This window comes from Electrona antarctica (assembly GCF_951216825.1).
Source record: "Electrona antarctica genome assembly, chromosome: 4".
Classification (NCBI taxonomy): domain Eukaryota; kingdom Metazoa; phylum Chordata; class Actinopteri; order Myctophiformes; family Myctophidae; genus Electrona; species Electrona antarctica.
The window spans coordinates 37,623,899-37,646,825 of NC_136809.1; the positions used below are offsets into that span (position 1 = coordinate 37,623,899).

A 22,927-nucleotide genomic window follows, 5' to 3' on the forward strand; every position below is an offset into this window, starting at 1 on the left:
ATACAGAACAGTAATGATAACTATGCACCACTTCTTCAGAGTTGTGCATTCTGGCATCCAGCAAAACCGTAACCCCTTTTCTATGAGTGACGTCATCACAAACAGCGACGTGCTGTCTGCTGACATGGCTTGTGCTACGTTAGCTTAGCTTAGCTCATAGTATACATGTTGTGGTCAGTGAGTAAGCACTACAAACGCTATTAATGTTCTTTCTCCCATCAAAACACACAAAACCCTGAGTGCAAAAATAGCATGAAACTATGTATCCACAGGGTAACGTTTCCCCATATATTTACCTGGAACAGGGGATAATAGTATGTGAAACAATACGCAGACGTCTTCTCTCATTCAAGGCTTTGTATTGAATGGAGATTGGTGCTGCGGTTCCCCCTACAGGCAGGCTGAAGGCATGAGCAATCGATCGATCTCACAGACATTACTAGTCAGTTATCTTCACTGTAGAAATACTATGCACTGTATGCAGTTCACTATCATGCAGAAATATGTAGAAATACTATGCACTGTATGCAGTTCACTATCATGCAGAAATATCATTCTATTACAGGAGCAATATAGGATAATATATCTGATTAGCTTTGTAAATTCCAATGAAGGCTTTTGAACAGAATCAGTAGGCTAATGCTTTTAAGTCCACTTAAGGGGCTACAGGATTTATGCCTGGTGACTTTGGTTATCTACATGTAGGATTTCATAGTTTATTATTTATTTATACAGTACTAGTATAGAGGGTATGCGCGTGACATCATCGATTTCCCATTCACTTCATGCATGGGCATACCCTCTATTCATGGCTTACAGGGCTCTTCAACAGGGGGTCCAGGACTCAGGGTCCTCAGAGTTACTACAGACATGGGCATTCCCTCTATTCATGGCTTACAGGGCTCTTCAACAGGGGGTCCAGGACTCGGGGTCCTCAGAGTTACTACAGACGGGGTACCAAATCTTTGTGAGATAGGAACTTTCACGTCTGCCGTTTTTATCCTGGTCTCAAAGGATTCAAATATTTTCAACTCTGAGCGTTTGTTTGGATGAGAGCACCTTGCCTTTACAACTGGGGAAGAAATATGCTTTGGTTGGTTTCTGTACACCAGTTCAGTATTTTCACCCCTAAGGCCCTAAGGATATTTCCACCCATTGGTCTGTTCTGTCTACCCAACACTGACTTAAAACCTGATATCTCAGAATAGAATGCCCTGGCCTTAATATCGCTCCTCACAGCATGAGCTCTAACAATTTGAGTGACCCCATGCATGACCTTTCCTCTAGTCAACATTGTACACGGGGCGCCCGCTGGCCAAGTGGTCCAGGCGCATGCCACATAATAGGCTTTGGCCTGACAGCTTGTTGTGTGTTCGAGTCCCATTCATGACGACCTTTTCTGCATATCTCTCCCCTTCTCTCTCTCCCTCTTTCCTGTCTATCTTCACTTGATACTATCAATAAAGGCAGAAAAGCCCCAAAAAATCTTAAAAAAGAAAAAAACATTGTGCACAGATTGCAGGATAAACCCTGCTAATTTGGTGAACCTACAGTATGTCAATTCAATGTTAAGTAGGCCTCAAGGGCTTTTAGCTCCACGTTCATTATCACTAGGTGCTGAGCATAGCGTCTCTTTTCAACACTGAGGCCAGCTCACATGTTGCTCTCTCCTCTGTGATTGGCTCTCGCCGCTGAATTGGCCGCCCTGCGCCCTCCGTCCCGTCGTGTGGTCGTCATTATTCTACCCTGCGGTCAACACTTGTGGGCCTGTTAACGTCTTCTGTGATGAGAGGAAAAGGGGGGCATAGCACACAGAAGTGTCCTTGTTACAGAGGAGTGAAGTCACTTTAAAAGTCATCCTCCTTGTCTTGGTGGAGGGGGTGGGTCTCTGTCGCTGGCTGCAAAGCTCCCCTATTATCCAGTTACAGCGAGTGAATGATCCTCTGTCCCCCTCTAGTTAACTGGCTTTATTCATGGCCAGTGAAATAAACAGTAAACGTGTGACTTGTGTGGGGGGGTGGGTGGGTGGGAGGGATTCTATTCATCACATGTCTTTAACCCACGCACAGGCTAAGATGCATGTCATATACTCACAGAAACATGGCTTTACATCCAGTGTGACTGCGGTGGGGTCTTTGTCACATGATGTCACAAAAAACAATTAAAGAGTGATGGTCAGGGGTCAAAAGGTCACAGTCCCTGCAGCAGACAGTGTGTCCATAGTCCTGCACTCCATAGACATGGAACCATAGAGTTATATTTATCTAGAGAGGTAACCGGAAATCCCCTCCTATAGACAGATCACTGGAGCGGTGCCCTGTAGGCCGGTATCAAGCTGCACTCAATATGAGAACCCATCGTCAAAAAATAAAGGAAAAACAGCGCCCTCTTTTTTATTGACGGAGTCAACAGTCTGTCTGAGAGAGACTAAGCTGCACTTAATGTGACACCGCAGCTATGATTGTGCCTAGGGCAGTCTGCACGGATTGTCTATTCACTTGTATGGAGGTGCTCACCCAGTGCATACCTTTTTACCGCTTCTTTCGTGTTTATATATTGACGGTGACGGACTGACGGGGATCCACTGTCAACCCTGTTTCCCTATTTTGGTCATGACATTATGTCATAATATTATAGGCGACAAATAGTTAAAAAATAGCCAATCAATCTACTCACAAATCACAATGTGTTGCTTTGCAATGCTTTGTGAGCTTGTAGGTATGTTCATTTAAAGATATTTTTTTACCTTTATTTAGAATCCTAATAGTAGATTGTACAGTGTAGAATGACAGGAAACAGGATAGCAAACAGGGCACACAGCAAAGGTCGTCAGGCTTGAGAATCGAATCCGTGACTCAATGTCAGTCTACATTTGAACCTATGTGTGGTATGTGCCGTAACCACTAGGCATCGGCGCCCCAGGTTGGCTATCTTTTTATTTTCTATTTTGAACAACGTATATGTTCAAAATATTTATATTTTAATCAAATATATATAATATTTAATCAAATATATGTTTTTCAAATGTATTAGAATTGATTTAGTACTGCCCGGGCGGCTGGCGTAGTTGCATGTCACTTTACATCTCTCTCTCTCCCCATTTCCTGTCATAGTCTACTATCTCTATCAATAAAGGACCCAAAAATATCTTACAAAAGAATCATTTAGTACTTTTGGTCAAAATATTGGTGGTATTCTAGGACTCCAAAATCGGGAATGGCATTAGACCCAAATAAATCCAGCATCGGTCAGGCTCCACATGGAGCCCCTACCCATGCACTCATTCAATACAAAATCACATACAGTAAATGGTCCTGTGTGAAGGAGACCTTACTCCTGCTGTTCTCTGTAAACCTGTCGGAGAAGTAAGAATAAACCATTCTTTGAAGGAGTGTTTATAGTATAGTCTCCTTTGATGTTATGCCAGGAGAGACTTTTTGTGTGAGAAGCCTTTGTCACTCAGAGCCAATAATTATAGGATTGTTCTGTGGATCTGTGCTGAGACATTTGACCCACAAATGCAGGCTGGTGTTCTCTGGTCTCAGAGCCAGCCTGTCTCTCACAGGCCCTGTCATTTGATGAGCACTTAGCTACTTGAGTGTTTGCCCTATACAGTATATCATTGCTGTCGGGCAGAAACCACTTACTGTATCTCCATTTCTTAACTTTTTGTGTTTTTTCATAAATACGCGGCACGAAGCGACACGTTTTGAGCTCATAGATCTGTAGTATGATCCGTTAATTTACGGAGACAAAAACCCACAAAAAGATGGAGATAAGGTACTCTGAAATGCAATAGGCTCTGTGCAGCAGCCACATTGGAAAGAAACTGAGCCTCTTCTTCACTTTCTTCACAGGTTGCCAATGATACTAATGAAGGCTCTGTTCCATTTCATGTAGCACAGTGGTTTTCAAACATTTTAATTTCAACGACATCCATAACTCTTGAGAGTGTACAAATGGAACCAAATGGACCTGTAATGTTCTCTATGGCACATGCATGCCATAGAGCCTATTTGTCGCTGTCGAAGGGGCCAAGCTGTGATATAGGTCCTCTGAGTATATAGATACACTAGGCTAACACTTGCTATTTGGCACATGGAGCACAGTGACCTGGTTGGTGCTCAGTAACCACACTGCCTCAGCCTGCTATCATTTATTCATCTAATGGTGCTTTTGTACATACAACAGTGGAACAGTTGCTCAGTCTTGGTGGCGAGAGGCGAACGGTGAGTTTGTGTGAAGTTTGTGACTGGGTGGTTGCAGGTTTCGATCCCAGTTCTATTGAGAAAAAATCAGAATAATTTGTATAAAAGTGAAGAAAAGGCTGCACACTCATAGCCACGGTGCAGGATAATTTATTAAATTATTATACAAACTTTTCTGGAAAGGTCTTCTTTGGGGATTGTAAAATAAATGTATAACAAGATATCACAGAGTGCTTATTGCGGAACAATTTTGTTAATTGTTGCTATTATGTAAGTAACAAATGTAATAACAATAACTGCAATTGTATCTGCAGTTAGGTTTCTACCTCAACCCAGACGTTAATGAAAGTGACACTTAAAAGAAAAGTGTCACTTTTAACACTTTTGGCATCCCTAGTATTTTGTAGACGGACATTTTCGAACATTTTCATAATATTTCAAAATGTTTGAAAAAAGCGAAAACAAATGAACATTTAGTGAATCTACACACTCACAACACGTCTGGACGTGAGCTCGTAGAGTGGCTGTTTTTGCTGTTCGTCACATAAGTATAAGGCTTTTTAAGTGGTTAAATGGAGGAATGCCTCATTTTGGAATGAAGCCTCACATGTTTCTTGTTTCTTGTGATGTCTGCAGGTTAAGTGGGGCGTAGAGGACCACAACAATGACTAGACTTTGAAGAAGACAGAGACAGAGGAGTGTTTGGTTCTCCCTCTGAAGGAAGGAATCACCAATGTTCTCTCCTCCTGCTGCTGACCAGGAAAACATCTCCTCCTCACCGGCCTCCACCAAAGGCCCAGTCAAATATGGGGAGCTCATTGTCCTGGGGTATGATGACATGTTTAGTTCATTTATTAATATGTTTTCATCAAATTTGATTGATTGATTGATTTATTGATTGAACACTATATTAGAAACGCAAACAGCAACAGAGTACAGTCAATTCATAAAACATAACACAAATTAAATAACAACCAGAATGAAATATCATCACAAAATGTAGAACACTTGTACACATGTACAGAGTAGAAAAAGGGGGGGGGTGATCACCTGTCTAAGGTTTCAAGGAAGCCAATGATTGCCCTCCATGTTGGCACTGCCCTCCATGTTGGCAGTGTCAACATGGGGCAGTGCCAACATGGGGGGCAGCGGACTGACCTCATGCTTCCTACTATGCATGAGGAGTCCAAGGTGCTTCTTTTCTCCTGACAGGAGTTTCCCCGGCTGGATGTAGTGCGTGGAATGAACACAGGGGGAGGTAGTTTAGAGACGAGGATTACTGCATGTTTTTGTGAGTGTACCTACCCTAGGGGACACGGGCAGAACACGCAAACTCCACACAGAAAGGCCCTTTCGCCAACCCCGCCTCGGGTAAGGGCACTGATGACGCAGAGGAGAGAACCCGCCCACAGCATCTCCAGCGGGTATCGAACCCAGGACCTTATAGCTGTGAGGTGACAGCACTACCGACTGTGCCACCGTGCCCCACCAATCTATGTTTTTAACTCAACTTTTATTCTCCATTGCCCACATGGTTGACTCTCTCTCTCTCTCTTGCAACTGAATGTTGAATGAGCTTAAACAAATGCCTGCATTTTAGCACTGTGCGTCTTGCACTTTCGAGCCAGTGGGTTTTGTTTTAGCGCCGCATAATTCAACCTAGATCCAGTCAAATGCACGAATACCATCAACCACATGGAGGAAGAATGCAGCTGACTTCCTGAGTGAACTCCATTCACTTGGAAAAAGAGAATGCTTGTGTGCTGCTGGACCGTCATAAAGATGTCAGGAAATAGTGGCTGTTGTGGTTTCAAATGTTTCTTTTATACTTTTCAATTGTGTCGGGAACTAGAATTAAACCGTCTGGGATGTACCGCCAACTGACAATTACAGTGATGGTAATCTTTAATTTTGCAGAGCCATATGGTTGGTGAAAACAAAGGTTGCTTGAAGTGTGGCCTGATTTTAATTGTCACATACTGTTACTGTAGAAGGTTGAATGTACAGTAGACAGAGCCTGACAAGCAAGTCACTGTCCCTTTTTCTTAACCATTTAAAGCGGCACTATGTACGTTTTGTTGTTATGAATAAAATAACAAATAATATGCGAATAGGGCAACCAAACAGTCAGCGACGTCCCTGCATGTGGTGAATGTAATGAAAAACACAAAATATATATCCGCTTAGCCTATATTTCTTTTTTTTCTTTCTTTGTCCAAACGATGGACATAGGAGGGACTAACTCCCTTCAAAAAGAAGGGAGCTGGTCCCTCCTATATCCATCTTTTGGTGTCTGTGTAAACACAAACATTGAAGCCAAAAGTGAGGACAGAAAAGTGAAGACGCAAATTGTGATTGGCCGGAATGACATTTGTGATGATTTCATTGGTTGAGCACGAAATGTGTTGTATGATGATGCATGATGATAAAAGCGCCCCTCACTTCACACGGGTGTGATGTTTTCTTACTCTTGGAAGAGAGAAAAAAAACAAAGTATGAAAAAAGGGGGGGGGAAAAAGTTGAAAATGGTTAAAGAAATACAGGATGTTAACATTTCCCGCTGAAGTGAAAACATTGATCTTTGGTACCGACGGGACCAGCTTGTTGCTTTATTAACCACAAAGTTCTCCCACCACTGTTTTCATCTTCTCCTCTCAGGTACAATGGCTCCCTGCCCAACGGGGACAAGGGCAGGCGGAAAAGCCGCTTCGCTTTGTGCCGCAGACCGAAGGCTAACGGTGTGAAACCCAGTACCGTACATATGGGCTGTAGTCCACAGGCAGCTAAGGTAGGCTACAATCCTCATCAGTGTTCATTGAAATCTGAGAGTGTAACAAAATGGAACCAAATTTGGTTCCATATGTCACACTCTCAGAGTTGCAGACACAAAAGGGTTCAGAGTCTCTCAAGGACCCCACTGGCAATGTGGTTAAGAAAATAGCATGTGGTTTCTAACAGTAATTGTTGTCTCTGTGATCCACAGGCTATAAGCAACAAGGACCAGCACAGTATCTCCTATACTCTCTCCCGAGTCCAGACGGTTGTGGTGGAATACACTCATGACATCAACACGGACATGTTTCAGGTCTGTTGGATACATAATGCAGTGGTTATCAAAAGTAGTTATTATTAATATAGCTAATATATATAGCTTATAGTTAATATAGCATCACAATCATTTTTATCGATTGGCTATTCAAAAATAGCAGACCTACAAGTTCGCAGATCTGCAAGTTTGTACATCTTCTATTTTTTTTTAATATTTGAAAACTATTAAAGGTTGTTTGGTCTAGTGTTTGGATTCTGATTGTTATTTGCGTGTTTGTTCAGTAACTAAAGAGGGGTCTCCTGTCTTAAATAGCTTTTTAAATAAATATCTTCTACTATTTAACCCATTCTGAGCAGGAACCCCTTTTGGTGTTTTAAGCATTATGTCATTTTGCTATTGAAAAATAGCAGATCTACAAGCTCATAGCGCAGCACTGAGCTTGTAGATCTGCTATTTCTGAAAAATCGTGAAAATGTGGCACAAATTTGCAATATATATTCTTTCAGAGCGAACGTTTTTAACTTTCTTTGCTTCTTGGGGGGGTTTGGCCCTAGTACATTATACATTTTTAAGAAAGAAAACCCTGAAATGTAATGTTTATTTATATGTTCCAATGTTCAATGCCAAAAACTCGCTATTTGCATGACATTTAAGTAGTAAGTAGTAAGTAAGTAAAAAAAAATTAAAACAATTGTGGATGTCAGGTTTGTGTGGAGGAGGAATAGACTAACCTGACTCCGCCAGATGGGGCAGCAGAGAGTACACTGGGTTCCCCCCTGGAACCCAGTGTACTCTCTGCTGCCCCATCTGGCGGAGTCAGGTTAGGAATAGACTACCTCTCTCTGAAACGTACCTAATCAATAATTGAAGAGAACACTGATCATGCTGAGTGCTTAGTAACTACCCTGTTTGCTCCCTGGTCACTCGACGACAAAACTGTGTCGTAAGGCGAGGTATAAATTGGCTACATTTAATGACTGTCCTCTTCTACTAGGTCATTGGTTGTCAATGTGGGGTTTGGTGACCCCTAGAGGTCCTTGAGGGGGTTCTAGCTAGGGGTCTCCAGCTAAAATGACGACTGTACTGGTCTATAAGTCTGAAAGTTCCATACAAATGGAGCCAAAATGAACCCACATGGGTCTGTAACTCTGAAACAGTACTAAGATTGGACATTCTTGCTACCTTTGCTCGACACTCTCAACAAAAGTAGGGCATTCATTTACAAAACATCACAAAAAGGTTTGCCTGCCCCAACGCAACGGTGGCGATATCTTACTGCAGTGTTTCTCAACCTTTATAGGCCACAACCCCCAAAATAATCCTATTTGAACTGGGGACATCCTCACAAGCACTTGGAATTGTAGGAGTTAGTTTGACCCAGTTCCACAGATGAAAACTGTGAAAATAGTATAGTAGCAGTGTGGTCTCTTGTGATAGTAGTACAGTAGTAGTGTAGTCTATAAGTAAGCCTATGTGTAGATGGCTATATTCTTTATTAGATGATATTTGATATTTTGGCCAATGTTTGAAGCATTTTTATAGTATAGTTTTGACACAGTAATTCACAGTAATTTATTTAAAATTTTAAGCTATTAAAAAGGTCTTAAAAGTCCTTAAATTGTCACTTTAGAAATGTGCAGATAGTTACCTTGTACAGTATACACGTTTGTTTACTGTTGAGTGAGAACACAATGTTGCACATTAAGCGAATCATCTGGGGACCCCCATACAAAACCATCTGGAGACCTCTCCTGGGGGTCAACCCACAAGTTGAAAATCACTGTCTTGCTGTAAGTATGGACTTCCTAACCGGCCCTGTGGTTGAACAACATGACGCAAAAAACACAATACGGGAAGTGCTGAAGCAATCAACTGTAAAACTGCAGTTGCACAAACAACATGTTAGTAATTATGTGTCTGGAAAACACTCTGATAATTGAGGCCTTGTACTATAAATCACAATTAACACAACACTGAGGGGACAGAGACTAACAGTCCCCTTTACGGAAACAGATTGTTGTCACCGACCGGCTTAATTACTTCTTGGCTTTTTCTGAAAAGACTCATTATGCTCCAGTTAGAGGAAAGCTATTTGGGTTTAGGATTGTAGAGTTAGAAAGATGCTGGCTGAGAAAAAGAATGAATGTGTCTGTCTGAGCTCCATGACTTTCAGACTGCTATCTGGTTCTGTTTAAAGTGGTGGTTCTCAAACCTTTTTAATTTCAACGCCCCTCAGTTTGGTATGCATTATGATTAGGCCACGAACCCCCATAACTCATGGGTCCATTTGATTCCTTTATAATTTAACGATTCCTAACTTTCAATAATTTACCGGGGGACCCCACTTTGAGAACCACAGGTTTTAAGCAAATCTAACATGTCTCTGTATGCGCTTAAGGCCCATTCATTGATGGGAATGGTATTCATGGACTCCGCATTTGTGTTTTGTATTTACCGTAGTATAATACACATGTAGAACCATTATTATTGCAACAGTCTATATGCTGGTTCTGCAAATGACGGTGATGATGACTTACCATTAACCCATTTTGGGCGGGAACCCCTTTTGGTGTTTCAAGCATTATGTTATACTTGGGCTATTGAAAAATAGCAGATCTACAAGCTCATAGCGCGCCACTTGGTGGCGCGCTATGAGCTTGTAGGTCTGCTATTTTTGAAAAATCGTGAAAATGTGGCGGAAATCTTTGAATATATATTCTAATACTGTTTTTATTAGGCATTTTGTATATGACATAACTTCAGAATATCATTGACAGATAATGCGTAATTAAGTGATATAAAATGAAAAAAATAATAGTGACAGGTTCCAAACGGAGCGAACATTTTTTACTCAAATCTTTGCTTCTAGGGGGGTCCCTGGAACAACATATTTTCAGAAGGGGGACGGCGGCCAAATACATATATTTTTGGGGGTCCTTGAAATGAACATTTTTGAGAACCACTGTGCTGACAGAAACATAGCTTTTTTAGGGGCGATTCACACTATGGTCCCGGGTGCGCACTCGGGACCACTTGGCAGATGTTGTGGTAGTGTGAATGATGCGTACCGTTCCCAGGAGCGGATCACCCAACTGTCCCCGAGACCACATGGGGGGTGGGTCTCTGGACCGTTGAAGTGTATTCAGATACAGATCGTTCCAATGTGAATGCATGCGTACCTAAAGAAGGAAGTGGACTGTTTTTTTTTTAGAACGTGACATGACAGTGAAGTAGTATAACGGCAAAGAGCCAAAAGAGGCAATGCAATGCAGTGTGTCTGGATTTATTGGAGACAATGTCGCAGAGTTGATGGTCAGTGTCCGTGCGCACCAGCCATCAAGCTCACCGCCATCTGGAGGATCAAAGTGTGTTATGCAAGTGTACCCGGGTGCGCTGTTGAATCTCGGGCAATGTGAATCATGGCCATCGGGGACCAGGCAACCGTATTCGGAAACGGTTCCAATGAAACGGATTCAGTCCCTCTCAGTGTGAATTGCCTATCAGAAAACTGTCAGGATGTAGAAGACATTTTTAGAATCTGATCTCAGGTCAAAATGGGTTAAGGGGGAGGCAGTGGCTCAGGAGGTAGAGCGGCCATTTGGAAACGGAAGGCTGCCGGTTTGATCCCTGGCTCACCCACTACGGTGAACCCTGGCTCACCCACTACGGTTTGATCCCTGGCTCACCCACTACGGTTTGGTCCCTGGCTCACCCACTACGGTGAACCTGGTCCCTGGCTCACCCACTACGGTGAACCCTGGCTCACCCACTACGGTTTGGTCCCTGGCTCACCCACTACGGTGAACCTGGTCCCTGGCTCACCCACTACGGTGAACCCTGGCTCACCCACTACGGTTTGGTCCCTGGCTCACCCACTACGGTGAACGTGGTCCCTGGCTCACCCACTACGGTTTGGTCCCTGGCTCACCTACTACGGTTTGGTCCCTGGCTCACCCACTACGGTGAACGTGGTCCTTGGCTCACCCACTACGGTTTTGTCCCTGGCTCACCCACTACGGTGAACGTGGTCCCTGGCTCACCCACTACGGTTTTTTCCCTGGCTCACCCACTACGGTGAACGTGGTCCCTGGCTCACCCACTACGGTTTTGTCCCTGGCTCACCCACTACGGTGAACGTGGTCCCTGGCTCACCCACTACGGTTTTGTCCCTGGCTCACCCACTACGGTGAACGTGGTCCCTGGCTCACCCACTACGGTTTTGTCCCTGGCTCACCCACTACGGTGAACGTGGTCCCTGGCTCACCCACTACGGTTTGATCCCTGGCTCACCCACTACGGTGAACGTGGTTAAAACAGTGTTGATCCCTGGCTCACCCACTACGGTGAACGTGGTTAAAACAGTGTATGATCCCTGGCTCACCCACTACGGTGAACGTGGTTAAAACAGTGTATGTTAAAACAACAACAACAACAAATAATGATTAGTGAAATGTATCTAAATTTGTGGCAAATATAGGCAAAAGTTCATTCTGCATGTGACAGGACAAACAGGGGGTTTTCATGATTCTCAATCCATTGCAAGCATTTGTTTTGCACGAAAAACACTCCTTGGGCTAAAAATGGGCATAGCCGCACAAATGTGATGAGGTCATCAAATTTGTAAAAGCTAGTGGTAAGCATTTATTTTGCAGATTTGCCACACATTGCTACACTTTGCACTTTGCTAACTCCCATACTAAAAAGCAACCTGTGAGTAATGTGCGTGTTTGTATACATAACAGATTGGGCGGTCCACGGAGAGTCCTATTGACTTTGTGGTGACGGACACGATGCCCGGCGGCCACGGCGACAGCCAGTCGGTGCAGAGCACCATCTCGCGCTTCGCCTGCCGCATCATCTGCCAGCGGAGCCCGCCCTACACCGCACACATCTACGCCGCTGGCTTCGACTCCTCCAAGAACATCTTCCTGGGTGTATGTTATTATTAAATGAATTACAGAATTTAGCACACACTCTTTATCCAGAGCGATTTACATTAAGCAAGGTAAACACAAGGTATTACATCAAAGCCATGGAAATATTCATATAGGATCATAGGTAAACCAAGAATCTATCAACAGTCTACTCTAAACGGTATAATATAAAATAAATCTGTACACACTATAGGATCATTAGGATGTTTTAAGGCATAAGCATACAGTAAGCCTGCAAGGTTGTCAAGGCTAGGGCTACGGCCTAAACTGGTGTCTGAAGAGGTGAGTCTTCAGATTACAGCAGTATTGCTGCTTTAATAATAAACTACTTCTACCATTGCCCTCCCCCCTGCAGGAGAAGGCAGCCAAGTGGCGGATGCAGGATGGTCAGATGGACGGGCTGACCACCAACGGCGTGCTGGTGATGCACCCTCGCCACGGCTTCACCCAGGACTCCAAGCCCGGCCTGTGGAGGGAGATCTCTGTTTGTGGCAGCGTGTTCACCCTGCGGGAGACCCGCTCCGCTCAGCAGCGGGGGAAGATGGTGGGTTTGGGCTGCATATACACATTATATACAGTTGTATGTCATCTCTTTCGGGTGGAAACCTCATGTCAAAACTGTGACTTTTCAAGATTCAAATTCAAAAATATCAAAAGTAGCAGATCTACAAGTTCAAAATGTGTTGCTTCGCGCCGTGTTTCAAACTTGTAGATCTGCTACTTTGTATGCTTTCGTGTGACGCTATAGTCGTAGTATGATGAAGTAGGGCGTCGATTTACTAAAAAACACAAAAAGAAAAAAACTAGACCAGTTATTGGGACAAATAATTGCCATAACATAAATATTGTATTGATAATATAACATCAATATTAAAATGATGACTAATGTCATAGTATGTTTTCTTTAAAACCTCGAAAATGTTGTTTTCGTCAAGTATATTGATCAAAGCTGGAACACAATCGATTCATTGATCATAAATCTCTGCTGTTGGGAAGAAACCACTAGAGGAGGAGAGGTGGTGGAGTTAGCTGCTTTTGCTATAGCAGACAGTTTGAGGGTCCAATGGAGTTAAGAGGTTTTCTCCGAAGCACTTTTTAATGCTTTACATTGGTTCCAAAATAACCAACACACAGACGTAAAGGGTGTTCAATAGCATTGATTTATGGAAAAACAGAGATGTACAATTCTATGTTCTTGTACCTGTATATGCATTCTTGTCAACAAAAACAATAAAGAAATCATATCATAATCATAATGTTTCCGTCCAGGTGGACAGTGAGTCTCAGGAACTGGTGGACGGCTCGCTAATCGACCTGTGCGGCGCCACCCTCCTGTGGCGCACGGCCGAGGGCCTGGCGTGCACGCCCACTATCAAGCACCTGGAGGCCCTGCGTCAGGAGCTGAACGCCGGGCGTCCCCAGTGCCCCGTGGGCTTCAACACGCTGGCCTTCCCCAGCCTGAGGCGCAAGGAGGTGCTGGACGAGAAGCAGCCCTGGGCCTACCTCCACTGTGGACACGTACACGGGTACCACGCATGGGGTGGTCAGGCTGAGGTGAATGTCGCAAATATTATATTATCGTTGCTGTCGGGGCAGATCTCCATACTCCGTAATTAACGCCCTACTTACCACAAAAGTAGCAAAAGCAGCAGATCTAGAATCTGCTTGTAAATCTCCTGAACAGTTTTGAACATACAATTTACAATTTAGGCATTTGGCAGACACGACTTACAGTAAGCAAGAACAAAAACATGGTAATACATCAAATACATCAGAATAGTCATCATGAATCATACGTAAGCTATACGTCATACATATGAGGTTTGCACCTGACAGAGACAGTATTATAGCCTGATTGCAAATCAATTATGTGTTTTTGCATAAACATTGATCTTCAATCTAGTGACTCTACACAGTATAATATTGAATATGGAAAATATAGCCCAAAATAAGAGGTTTCTGCCCAACAGCGACAATAATATGTTCTCGCAATTATTTGAACGACTATTAATCGTCGATTAATCACGACGGTGGCAACTACCCCCCTATAGGTGGAAGCAGAGGTCCAGGAGCGCGAGTGTCCCATGTGCCGGTCGCGGGGCCCCTACGTGCCCCTGTGGCTGGGCTGCGAGGCAGGCTTCTACCTGGACGCCGCGCCCCCTACCCACGCCTTCGTCCCCTGCGGCCACGTGTGCTCGGAAAAGACCGCCTCCTTCTGGAGTCAGATCCCGCTGCCTCATGGGACACACACCTTCCACGCCGCCTGTCCCTTCTGCGTCCAGCAGCTGACGGGAGACGCCGGCTATAAGAGACTTATTTTCCAAGGGCCTCTGGACTAACTAGGCCAAACAGGACTAAGTTGTTTTTTAATCTCAAGGACCTCTAGGTTGGTATATGCATTAAAAGGTAACAGAAACCCCATAACTTAACGAATGGAACCAAATGGACCCGTAAAGCAGTGGTTCTCTCAATCGTTTAAAGTCAAGGACCCTGAAATTGGTATGTATTTGGCCCCAGACCCCCATGTGAAAAGGTTTTGTGCCAGGGACCCCCCAGAAGCAAAGATTGTGTTGAAAATGTTTGCTTAAAAAAACAATATTCAAAGATTTGCAAAAAATTTCAAGATAAAAAATCACACCCGTGTGAAGTAAGTGGTGCAACTCCGTGTGGGGGTCCCCGGGGGGGGGGAGTTCCAGACCCACATGAACGCACCCAGGGTGCCGGCCCGATTCCGGCGAGCCGCCCCGCGTCCGAAACGGTTGAGAAATGACAGAGTTACCGTGTGGGGGTCCCTCTACTGTACCCTCTACTGTACTGTACTGTACTGTACTGTACTGTACTGTACTGTACTGTACTGTACTGTACTGTACTGTACTGTACTGTACTGTACTGTACTGTCACTGTATTATACTGGCACACCCAAACTCACCATATATACAGTTAATATGTGCGTGTGTGTTTGTGTGTGGTTAGGTTGCGCACTGGTGGTGAAAAACAACCATGCTGTTTTCGTGCTCAGACGCACCCAGCCACCCAGGCAGGCAGGCACCCACCCACACACATACTCACTTAAGGAAGTGGTTGCACCACTTAAAAGATCTACAATATGAAATAAGATTACAAGGTCACCATTTTGAGAACCACTGCCACAGACCCCCCCATAATGGAACCTGTAAAAGGTCCATTATTTTGGTTTCATTTGTACAATCTCTTTATAGACCTGTAAACTAAAGGGCACATTTAGTTCTTAAAGGGCAAGTCACACTTTGGTAGAGATTGGAGTTGTGTAGTTTACCTTGCCATGATGTGGGCCTATAGCTCCAAAGGTGGGCAAGAAATCAAAAATAGTTGATCCATTGATTAGAAATTGATCATAAATAATATGCTCCTCATTGACCTCAGCTCTCAAAGTCACTCTTTTAGCCTGTAAAACAAACAAATGCTGATTCAGACAATATAAAACATCACAAAGCCCAGTACGTTTTTTAATATAAAATACTGACTTTGAGAGTTGTTTCATTGATTGATTGATTGAAGAATTTATTAACAGTTCTGGAGAATTACAGTACATTTCAAGTACAACTCAATACAAGTTAACTGTGGACGACACCATAAAGCATTACACTTGTTTACAATAGGATCCACCATGTTCAATTCATCAGAACATTTAGAGACGTACATATATACTGTAACGTTTAGCACCCTGAGCTGGAGTCGAATCCCGGCTTCCAACTAAGTAGACAAGGCAAGCAACAAGCCGCGCCAAGAGAGCTAGCTCACTTGGAGGAGCAAGTTACGGCCGGGTCTTTCGCAGGGTCGTTACACTACCCCCTCTTTTCTGAAGCGAGCCCCCGCGCTTCTCGCTTCACTCCTCGAGTCCCTCACGTCCCTCGCGCAAGGGCACGCTCCAGGGGTCCTCATCCCACTTCTGGCACTAATGTAACGTTTGGAGGAGCAAGTTACGGCCGGGTCTTTCGCAGGGTCGTTAGAATACACTACTATATAGCCAAAAAATAGGAAATCATCATAGAGGAGGTAAAAACATATACAGTGAGGGTAAAAAGGATTGGGTGGGGATTCAGATTTTACGGGGGCCAGTTTCGAATTGCAGTCGTCCGTAGGTGCCCTTGAGAGCAGTTTTTCACCATACAATGTAAGTCAATGTGGAGCACATTTTGAATCATCAATTTCTAATCAATGGAGAAATGTATTTATGTATTTATTCTTGCCCACCTTTGGAGTTACATCATAGCAAGGTAACTACACAACCCAAACCTCTACCAAAGAGGTATTTTCCTTTCAATAATTATTTATAATAACTATCAATAATTTTAGGACCACTAGGGTCCCAGGACCCCATTTTGAAGACCACTGAAAAAGGAGACAGCTCAGACATTGTTTTGTATTTTGTGTTTTGTGCCCTAATGGGTAAAGCAGATCGTGGGAAAGTGCTATTATGAGCTTTACGATTTTCATAACTTAAAATATTTTCAAAAGAATGTGTTCTACTTTTTCTCTAAAATCAAGTGACCTTCTTTGACAGTTCTTCTGTTACATGTTTGAATTAAACACTATTTTTGTGACAGTTATAGATAATAATATATACGCTAACATGGACATTTGTCTCACAATGTATTTCATGACCTCTTGACTTGAAAATATAGGATTTATGTTTGTGTGATAATGTTTGTAGCTTTTTTATATATATATAATAAAAAACTTTAGAAGACATGAATGACCTCTTCTGTTGATCTTAAAGTGTAACCTTTTTTAATGAGTAAAATCTAAATGTGTCCAATCTGTATGGTAGACTATAGTCCAGGGGTTCTCAACGTTTTTGGCCGGGGACCCCCGAAAATGCTTTGGCAACGTCTCGGGACCCCCGCCCCGCCCCCTCCCGACCCCCAATATAAATTGACTGCTACAATAACCTTAAACCATTTTGGGCGGGAACCCCTTTTGGTGTTTTAAGCATTGTTATAATTTAGCTATTTAAAAATAGCAGATCTACAAGCTCATAGCGCGCCGCTTGTAGGTCTGCTATTTTTGAAAAATCGTGATTTCTTTTTTTTTTTTTTTATCTTTTTTTTTTTCTCTTTTTTTTGAAAATAATTTGGGGACCCCCTAAAATAATTTGGCGACCCCCCGAGGGGTCGCGACCCACGGGTTGAGAACCCCTGGACTATACAATATAACTTATATACAAATGGCGGGTTGTTGTATTTGGTCTCCCTGCTCTTCTATTGTGAATACAGTATACATTGTGTCAAAGGTCATGTCTCACCTATGGACAGTTGGACACAGGATCTGACACATATTTTGACCTAATGGTCAAGATTACATTTTTCCACTGAGCAGACAGGCGCTATTAGCTCAATGGTAAAAATGTCAGCCCTTGCGCAGGAAACCGGGTTCAAATTCAGGGTAGAACCGTAGAAGAGGAGGAACGTTTAGTGCAGCTTTAAGTTTGCTACATAGGCCTACTGCTTGATTTCAATTATCTTAATCTTGAATTAATATTTATAATATAAAATCAAGTTACTTGTTTAGGTTATGTGTCATCATTGCTACCTCTGTGTCTCACTGGAAAATGTGCTGCCTTAAACTGCCTTAAACTTGGCCTCGTTTAGAACAAAGTTGGATTGTCAATCGATAAACGCTGCCAGGAAAATAAACTTCAGAAATTAAATTAGGCCTACTAAAGGTATAAATTAGCTGTCTGTGGGATTTGAACCGTTAAAGTGAACTTCCTTAATTATCCCAATTAGTTTTAGACATTTTTAAGTGTTTGAGTCTATTTGCAGCCTTTGTCACTCATGCCTTAATCCCCTGGTGTCCTTAACTCTTGTTGCCATATTGTGTATACACTGCAATAAAATGGTTTTACTTCTAAATTAGTTGACAGACATTGCCATCATTTTTAGTCCTTCCTTTCTTCCAGTATGTACATAAGTTAAAGTACATTACAATTCTATTCTTCAATTTTCTATTGTTTTAGTTCTGTGTGTGCGTGTGCGTGTGCGTGTGCGTGTGCGTGTGCGTGTGATTTTGCTGTCACGTTTAGGACAATTAGCAGCATTTAAATTAAATCCCAGCTGTGGCCACCAGGTGACAAGCGCGAGCTTTTGGAACACGTGACCCAAGCGGACCCAAGGAAGAAGAGGTGTGTCCCTCCTGGTGGTCCCTCCTCCTCCCGCAGTGCATTATGGTTAGTGTGTACCGGTTGATGATGATGCTAGCAGCAGTGCTGCTAGGATAGCTGCAGTGCTAGCTGCTGTAGTTTTTTTGCTCTGCTGTCTGTGTGTGTCTGTGATGGTGGAACGACGGAGCCTTTGGAACCGCTGTGTTTCACCACACGACAGGTATGGTTATTATTCTGGTTTATTAGCACGACCTTTAGCAGTGCTGCTGGTTCTACTATGGTGACGCTCTGTTAGCACGCCGAGCCGTTTGACAAGCTGTCAAATGGCTAGCCAGGCTAACTAGCATAATGCCTTGCTAGAATTGGCTACGTGTAAGTACAGTGAGTGAACCAGATCATATCAGATGGACTGACTGTACTGACAACATGAACACATTACAGGATTGGGTGGGGACAGCAGACACACATTACACATTATTATTATTTTACTTGCTTTTCCAAAGCAGGTTTGATAAAGTGACAGTCTTGATTACATTTGATATGCCTTTTATCATTATTACTATTATTACTGTCTATTATATAATTATAGTGTAAAATCCTCATCTCTTCATTTACAGTACCTGTGTACAAGTACCATTGTTTACATTTGTACACTACACTGAGTTATAAATTCAATATTATTATTATTATTATGTGACTGCAAAGTACACATTTTCACCGTCTTACTTAGATGTAGACTGTGAGTAATGCAAATAGTACAAGTAAAACTATCCACCAAATACCGTTTAGATATTAATGTCCTTTAACCAACAATTTGGTACATGGTACTCATGGTAGTAGTAGTACCACTGCCACTAACAATGCCCTGGCCCTTACTGTCTGTAACCAGCCTGCACAGCTGCACTTTGTTAATTATACACTTAGATGTATGATGCCTAACATTCAGCCTCAAGTTGGTGACATCTTCGTTTGATGCTTTGATGTTTTTTTGATGCAATGATGATTTTATGACAAGCTAACAACTCAGCACATTCGCTGAGGAATTCGCAGTATATTCTCTTCAAACTGATGTGCAGCAGCACTCTTCGCTACAGTGACATGTCTCTGTGTAGCCCCATTCAGATATACAAGATTTGCATGCAATGTGTGTCAGCATAATTTGATTTTGGTGTCATGTGTGAAATTGTGAAAGTGCACAGAATTTTGAGTGGCATTCATACCTGTACCTTTAGACCTAACAACATTGCAGGCAAAGACTTTGCGAAAAGCAATTGTGAACACTGTGCCGGCAGCATCATGATATTGCTTGTCTATTCTGAGTCCGACTTGTGTTCAATATTAGTTTTTTTACATGATTGAAGAACTGTCAGCACTCGCCATTATGGCAGTTTGCAGGATATAAGTTAATTCAAGTGTAGTGATGTAAACTAAAAGACAGTCTTGTTTATTCGTGTCTATATTTACTGGTTTATTCTGCACACACTGGAAGGTTAGAGATGATAGATCAGTGCTTTTTAATGATTTGTGCTTTCTTCACTGTCAGCTCATGAGTTCTGATTGACCATTCAACTCGTTCCCAGGCTCTTCTCATCTCATGAGACGTGGTTCGTGGCGTGCCCTTAGGTCAAGACTTCCGTTGGTAGCTGTCTTTCTCTACCATTCACAAGTTCACAACACCGGTTTCAAGCCCAGAGAATGTCAACAAATCTGCAAAAAGCATCAATGAATTATGTAACTTCCTTGTACTTCCGATTAGTCACACACTCAGTAGCAGGTCTTGCCCAGCGTGAGGTGTGAGCGTCCGGCCATAGTTTACAGTAGCTCTATTGTGGTAAATCCATCAGTGTCGCCAGTTTTAGTTGCGCCGAGAACATCTCTAGTCTACAAGCCTTTCATATTTTATATTTTATCTTTGCTACAGTTCAGCTGCCATTTTCCAAATAGGGATTCAGTATTAGGGCCCTGTAATGGGACATGTGGCTGTTTATTGGCCATCAAATTCGTGACATTTCTGTTATGGGAAAAGGTATGAGGGTGTTGAGGACAATGTCCCTCTTCCATCCATCCATCCATCCACCCACCGCGTATCCGGAGTCGGGTCCTGTGGGGGGAGGGGGTGGGGGGGTGGGGGGTTGAGCCAGAAGGCAGAGCTCTCTGTCTAGTGTCTACCGAGCAATCGTCGTTCCTACTTTCACCTATGGTCATGAAGTGTGGGTCATGACCGAAAGAATAATGTTGCAGACACAAGCGGCCAAAATACGTTTTTTCAGTTCAGTCACTGTCCCTTTTGAGTATCTTAGATACTGAGCCATCCCATTTAGGTGGGTCATCATGGGCTTAAGGCACTGAAAAGGCAGAGAAGTAGCCATATCAGTTTGTTTTGGGAGGTCTAAAGCTTTAGTTTAGATAACACAGGGTGAGAGGCAGAGGGGCATGTTAAATCAAAGCTGTACATGGGGAGGAGGGCAGCTTGCTTCTCATCTCTCGTCTGTTCCTCTACTCTGATGGGATTAGAGGGGCCAGACTCTTAGCCGCTTACTCCACCATGTCTAGTAGTAGACTCGTTCAATGGCAAATATTAAAATGGTCTGCATTTCTATAGAGCAGGGGTCTTCAACATTTTTCAGCCCAAGAATCCTTTAGCTGAGAGAAAGAGATGAAGCAGGAACCCACCACTACATATTGGATTCATGTTAAATGTGTGTCTTCAGACATTTAACCATTTAAAGCCTCAGTACTTTGTAAACGTACGTGACCTTTAGCTCAGTACTTGGTCTGCTGTTTGTTCCCTGTACACCAAACTGCTTCGTAGAAAATGGCAGAGGCACGCTGTTTGTAGACCTGCTAATTCGGCAAATTTTCCCCCAAGAATCTTTTTTTTATGTTTATGGAACCGAAATAAGGGCATCAGGGTTGATTTGGTTGAAGTAGATCCAGGAAGATCTTCAGGTTCCTAGACACTAGACTAGACAGCCACTGCCACCACAGTGGTTTACCAATGTGTCATGTGTCTGACTCATTCAGTATGATGCATGTAGGGCTGTCACCAATCATCATTTTACTGGACGATCAATTGTCACGCAACTTATTTGTGATTAACAATTTCATTGTGTGTTTTGTAATTGAACGTCAGGACATATAAATCATTTCTGTTAGCCTTTTAGGCTTGTAAACAGAAATTCCACAGGGAAGATGTGACAAATCACTTAAATATACATATTTAATAAGTTAGAGGATTATGTCATAAATGTGACTGGCCTTCTGACAAGTTTCGATGAGGAAACAACACTTTCACTTCTGTTTTGAAACGCAACGTTGAACGTTATCAACCCGACGTGAATCATTTATGTAACTTGTTGACAAAATGAGCAGCTTGCTTTTAAAGTTGCTGACATTTTGTCCATTGAGCTAATAGCCGGTCTGCTTGCAAAATTCATGTCAGATGATCCTATGTCTGTCTAGGTGAGACATGACCTTTGACACCATCTATTTCTCAACAGGAGAGCAGTGAGACTAGATACAGCCACCCCATTGTATAAGTTATATTGTATTATTAACATACTCTACCGTAACCATACAGATGAACAAAAATGTATTCATTAAAAAAGATACATAATGCGAATAGTGCTGCTTTAGGCATCGTCTTGCATGTTATTTGGAAAGTGACGATCTATGCTGCCTCGTACAGTATGTTATGTCTGTCCAAAGATGATACCCAACCAGAAAAAGCAATACAAATGTATTGCTACTTGCTTTTGTGCATCCTAATGTCATTGTATATTGTCATTGTGTTTCCTTTGCTTGATGTTCTGTGTAAAGCACATTGAATTGCCTTGTTGTTGAAATGTGCTATGCAAATAAATCGGTCTTGTGTGTGTCCAGCTAGCCTCCTTTGGAGGTGTGTCCCGATGCCATGGCCTCCGGTCACGGCTCGTCCCCTGTGCCTCGTCCCGGCAGTGGAGGGGTCAGTGATGGGGTCTACTGCAAGGACAGAGGGGCTTCCTCTACACGCCACTACAGGCCTGTCCGCTCACTGCCCGACGTCTGTCCCAAGGAGCCCGCCGGTGAGTGAGAATAAATTAATAAATCTCAGAGTTCAATTAACTCTGAGGAAGGAATAAAGGATTTTACTATGTATAGGTCAAGGATTAACTGATTTCAGTTTCACTTGACTAATCTTGCTTTGATTCATAAACCAAGGCAATTTCATTGTCTGTTCACAGCTTCTACCATATCGTTGCTATCGGCAGAAATATTATCTCCTAACTTTTTGTGTTGTCGTAAATTATCGCCATTATTATTATTTATTTTTTTATTATGATTAGTTTTTGGGGCTTTTTATGCGTTTTATTTTTGTCAGTCTGCATCTGCAGCCTAGGTGCTCGAACCGTTGCGCCAGCAGCCCAGGCCAATTAATGCCATTCTTGATCATACTATAGCGAAACACAAAAGTATAAAAAGTAGCGAGCAAGCACCTACAAGCTCAAACATGGCGCGAATCGACACATTTCGAGCTTGTCGATCTGCCACTTTTGCTGTTTTTTTTTTATTTGAATCCTGAAATGTAACCGTTTTGGACATACGTATGAGGTTT

The 22,927-nt window shown here is 42.9% G+C and overlaps 2 protein-coding genes across 5 annotated transcripts in view; both read left to right on the forward strand.

Moving 5' to 3' along the window:
* LOC306922611 (E3 ubiquitin-protein ligase pellino homolog 1-like) overlaps positions 1 to 16,943 on the forward strand; it is a 33,924-nt gene extending 16,981 nt beyond the window's left edge. Inside the window, exons 2-8 of the mRNA XM_079500332.1 lie at positions 4,845 to 5,036; positions 6,867 to 6,996; positions 7,192 to 7,293; positions 12,000 to 12,191; positions 12,547 to 12,735; positions 13,461 to 13,745; positions 14,243 to 16,943. Coding sequence (XP_079356458.1) covers positions 4,942 to 5,036; positions 6,867 to 6,996; positions 7,192 to 7,293; positions 12,000 to 12,191; positions 12,547 to 12,735; positions 13,461 to 13,745; positions 14,243 to 14,530 — 1,281 coding nt within the window. The 5' untranslated portion in view covers positions 4,845 to 4,941 and the 3' untranslated portion in view covers positions 14,531 to 16,943. The remainder of the gene's footprint in view (positions 1 to 4,844; positions 5,037 to 6,866; positions 6,997 to 7,191; positions 7,294 to 11,999; positions 12,192 to 12,546; positions 12,736 to 13,460; positions 13,746 to 14,242) is intronic.
* A 1,364-nt stretch (positions 16,944 to 18,307) lies between these two features.
* The window catches only part of vps54 (VPS54 subunit of GARP complex), a 29,726-nt gene continuing 25,106 nt past the window's right edge, over positions 18,308 to 22,927 (forward strand). The window contains exons 1-2 of one of the 4 annotated variants that reach the window (XM_079500009.1): positions 18,308 to 18,399; positions 22,216 to 22,397. In XM_079500009.1, the coding sequence (XP_079356135.1) occupies positions 22,247 to 22,397 (151 nt within the window). In that variant the 5' untranslated portion in view covers positions 18,308 to 18,399; positions 22,216 to 22,246. The other 3 variants (XM_079500007.1, XM_079500008.1, XM_079500010.1) reach the window with 3 other exon arrangements.